This window comes from Leptonychotes weddellii, chromosome X (genome assembly GCF_054177405.1).
Source record: "Leptonychotes weddellii isolate Sample4059 chromosome X, ASM5417740v2, whole genome shotgun sequence".
In the NCBI taxonomy this organism is placed as follows: domain Eukaryota; kingdom Metazoa; phylum Chordata; class Mammalia; order Carnivora; family Phocidae; genus Leptonychotes; species Leptonychotes weddellii.
Window position 1 is genome coordinate 17,956,460 of NC_138385.1, and position 3,724 is coordinate 17,960,183.

General features: G+C 39.5%; 1 protein-coding gene and 1 pseudogene across 1 annotated transcript; both read right to left on the reverse strand.

Annotated features, from left to right (window-relative positions):
• Positions 1–622: 622 nt before the first annotated feature.
• On the reverse strand, positions 623–1,267 carry LOC102736160 (coiled-coil domain-containing protein 169-like). Its single transcript, XM_006735181.2, has one exon. It carries the CDS (start codon positions 1,265–1,267, stop codon positions 623–625), a length of 645 nt encoding a protein of 214 aa, XP_006735244.1.
• Positions 1,268–2,239: 972 nt separating this feature from the next.
• LOC102736462 (large ribosomal subunit protein eL8 pseudogene) lies at positions 2,240–3,071 on the reverse strand (annotated as a pseudogene).
• Between the last annotated feature and the right edge of the window lie 653 nt (positions 3,072–3,724).

Here is a 3,724-nt window from a genome sequence, read left to right on the forward strand (position 1 = left end):
AAAATGCAGTTGATTTGCAGCCTTGTTTAAGCTTTGGGCTAAAAAAAGAGCATGAGACAGCCTAAAATAGCAAAAAGTTTTGGTAAATTCAGATTTTAAAAAAAATTTTATTTATTTATTTATTTTTAAGTAGGCTCCATGCCAGGCTTTAACTCATGACCCTGAGCTCAAGACCTGAGCTGAGATCAAGAGTCAGATGCCTAACTGACTGAGCCACCCAGGTACCCAGAGCTCACATTTTTAGATTACAGCTGACTAGAAACCAAATACAATAGCAATATTACTTATCAAAGCATATCATGGAGAGATTATTAAAAAGTAAGTATAATGATGATAACCTTTAGTTTCTCTAGGACTTTTTAAGAATCACAAACTGCTATTAGATATATTAGGGTCAGTAGAATGACTTCCTAGAGTAATTTTTAAAACTAAACTAAATTACTAAAAATATTACTTTCACGAAAATAAAGGAACAAACATCTGGAAGAGGAGCTAAAGAAGTTTTAATAGCTCTTTTTAAAAATCTATTTCATTCCCTGAAAAATGCACTGAACTCTAACTTCACAAGTTGAAAATTACATATGAAGAAAGGGAAGAAATAGAAATCCATCCAGTTCTGGCATCATGGATTGAGTTTTGGAAGATGGTTTGGTTTTGTAATCTTTTTTGCTTGTCCTTTCTTGGCATTTACTATCTTCTGATAAGCTGGATTTTGTCTTCCTGCTTTCACATGATTCTCTTTAATTCTATGAAGTTGATCCATCTGTTGCCTTTTAGAAACTTGGTGTGAGCCAGATATTTGAGACATTTCAACTAGGTATGCGCGGCATTCATCATTGGTTTTGTGGTAAGCCTTTGATTCTTGTTCCAGTCTAAGTGCACAGTTTTTCACTTGATTTTCAAGACTCCTTTTTTCTTTTTCTAGCTGTTTAAGTAATGTATTTAAGGATTCCACTGGCATTCGCTCATAGACACGAATAGAAACTAGTCTATCTGAAGGATTTCCACGGATTTTTTCCATTTCCTCTTTGAGAGTAACAATTTGCTTTTGTAGTTGATCATTCAGTTCAAGTTGTGCTTCATAACGGGTTTTCCATTCACCACCTTCATTGTCAGTATTGAGTTTGGCTTCCAGTTCCGCTATCTTGTGTCTTATTTCAAGTATTGAGATCTGTACTAAGTCTTTCATATGTATTTCTTCCAATAACTCCAGTTTAAGGCGGTCAATGCTCATACCTTCAAAGTCGTCCCCTCTATCGTCCCCCATGGTGTCAGGTCAGAGACCTCCCACACCCTTCTCCTCAGCACAGCTTACAGCAGAAGGCCTTAAGGGACACCCAGAAGCTGGGGAGGAGAAAGTGTTGTCATGAGCTGTTGCCATGGTGACCTGACTCCTAGAATTCTTGGTTGAGTTTTCTCCCCCAGCACTTTGAATATGTCATAATACCACCTTCTTTTCTCCATTGTTTCTGATGAGAAGTCAGCTGTTAATCTCATTGTGGTTCACATGTGATTTTCCTCTTGCTATTTTCAAGTTTTCTCTTTGGCTTTCAAAAGTTTGATTATGACCTCTCTAGCTATAAATATCTATGAATTTGTTCTACTCAGAATTCATTGAACTTGGATGTAGATTGGATGGAGTTAACTTAGATGTTGTGATTAATGTTTTTTATCAAATTTGTGAAGTTTTCACTCATTATTTCTTCATATACTTATGCCCCCTTTTCCTCCTCTTCTCTTCCGGAACTGCCATTATGCATATATGGTATGTTTGATGGTGTCTCTCAGGCCTTTGAGGTTCTTCAGTTTTCTTCATCCTTTTTACATGTTGTTCTTTAGACTGGATAGTCTCTATTGATCTACCTTTCAGTTTACTGATTCTTTCTTCTATCAGCTCAAATCTGCTGTTGAGCCCCTTGAGTGAATTTTTCATTTCAGTTGTTGTACCTTTTAATTCTAGAATTTTTATTCTTTTCTTTTTTATAATTCATATCTCTTTATTAATGTTCCCTATGTGATGAGCCATTGTCATCACTCATTCCTTTAATTCTTTAAACATTTTCTTTCAGTTCTTTGAACATATTTATAATAGCTTATTTGAAGTCTTTATGTACTAAATCTATCATGGAGGCCCTCCTGCAGATAATTTATATAAGCTGATTTTTCTCCTGTGTATGGGCTACACCTTGTTTCTTTGTATTTATTTATTTATTTATCTATTTATAGAGAACTTTGTAACTTTTATGTACAAAAAATTTGACAGTGTCCACTCAGCCCAGTTTGGTGGCCAGTTCTTTAGCCTTTGCCTTTTCTAACTTGGCAATAAGAGTCATCAACTTTGGACCCAAGATATTGCCTCCCCAGTGACAGTAGATCTCATCATATCTGTCATTGTAATTGGTCCTGATGGCTTCTACCAGCTTAACCAGAACTCCTTCGTCTTCCGAGTTAACCTGTGTGAAGGCAACAGTAGTGCAGGTCTTCCTGTGGACCAGACGCCCCAGCCTGGCCTTCCCCTTGATAATGCAGCTGGGAACCCCCATCTTACGACACAGGGCAGGCAAGAAGACAACCAGCTCAGTGGGATCCACATCATGTGCAGTCACTACCAGCTGAGCCTTCTTGTTTTCCAACAAGGTGGTGACATTATTAACCCCAGCTCGAAGGACAGACAGCCTCTTAGTGGGGACATCCCCTTTGCCAGCAGCTGTCTTCTCAGCGGGGGCCAACAATCTCTGCTTCTTCTGCTTTGTCTCTGGTCTGTATTTGTAGGCCAGCTTAAGCCGTTGAGTGGCTGTTTAAAGGTTCAAGGCCCGGGTGAACTGGTTACTCTCAGGAGGCACTTTCAGATGTTTATAGAGAATAGCCCTTTGCCACTGCAGCCAGTTGTAGTAGGGCCATTTGACAAAGTGGGTGAGGTCCCTTTTGGGCTGGATGTCCTGTCCGATGCTAAAATTCTTGGGCCTTTTCTCAAACAGGGGATTGACCGCCTTCTTGGCCTCCTTCTTCTTCACAACAGCAGGGGCCAGGGCCATCTTCTTCCCCTTCACCTTCTTTCCTTTCAGCATCTTGGGTGGCTGGAGGAGAGTTATTTTTATTTTTTATATCGCACTATGTTCCTTTGTTTTTGCTTAGTGATATGCTTAGACTAATTATGTAGTGTCCATCTCCCCTGTGGTGACAACTGGAATCTTTGCTCAGTTTGTTTTTTAACATTCTTGTTCTTATTTTTAAGCCTAGCCACGTAGGTTTCACCCTTGGGTCATCATAGCTTAGTGATCAGCTAATTATTTGTCAAAGATTTTGCTTAAACACTTTGAGCCAGCAAGGTTTCCACCCTTTTCCTAGGGAATCTGTGCATGTGTTAGTACACTTATTCTAAGTTCAGGTAGCTTACAAGTCTTCTCTGATTTTTACCTTCTTCTTGTATAAGGCCTAAGGTCAGCCATCTCTGATCTCCCCCGAGCATATATGCAGCCCTTTGTATGCATACAGCCTTCCAGATCCTCCAGAATATAAAGTCTATTCTGTCTAATATTCATAGAGCTGTCCTGACATATTTTTAAAAGATTTTTATGTATTTATGACAGAGAGAGCACACACATGAGCAGGGGGAGGGGCAGAGGAAGAGGGAGAAGCAGGGTCCATGCTGAGCAGGGAGCCTGACATAGGACTCAAACCCAGGACCCTGAGATCATGATCTGAGCTGAAGGCAGACACCTAA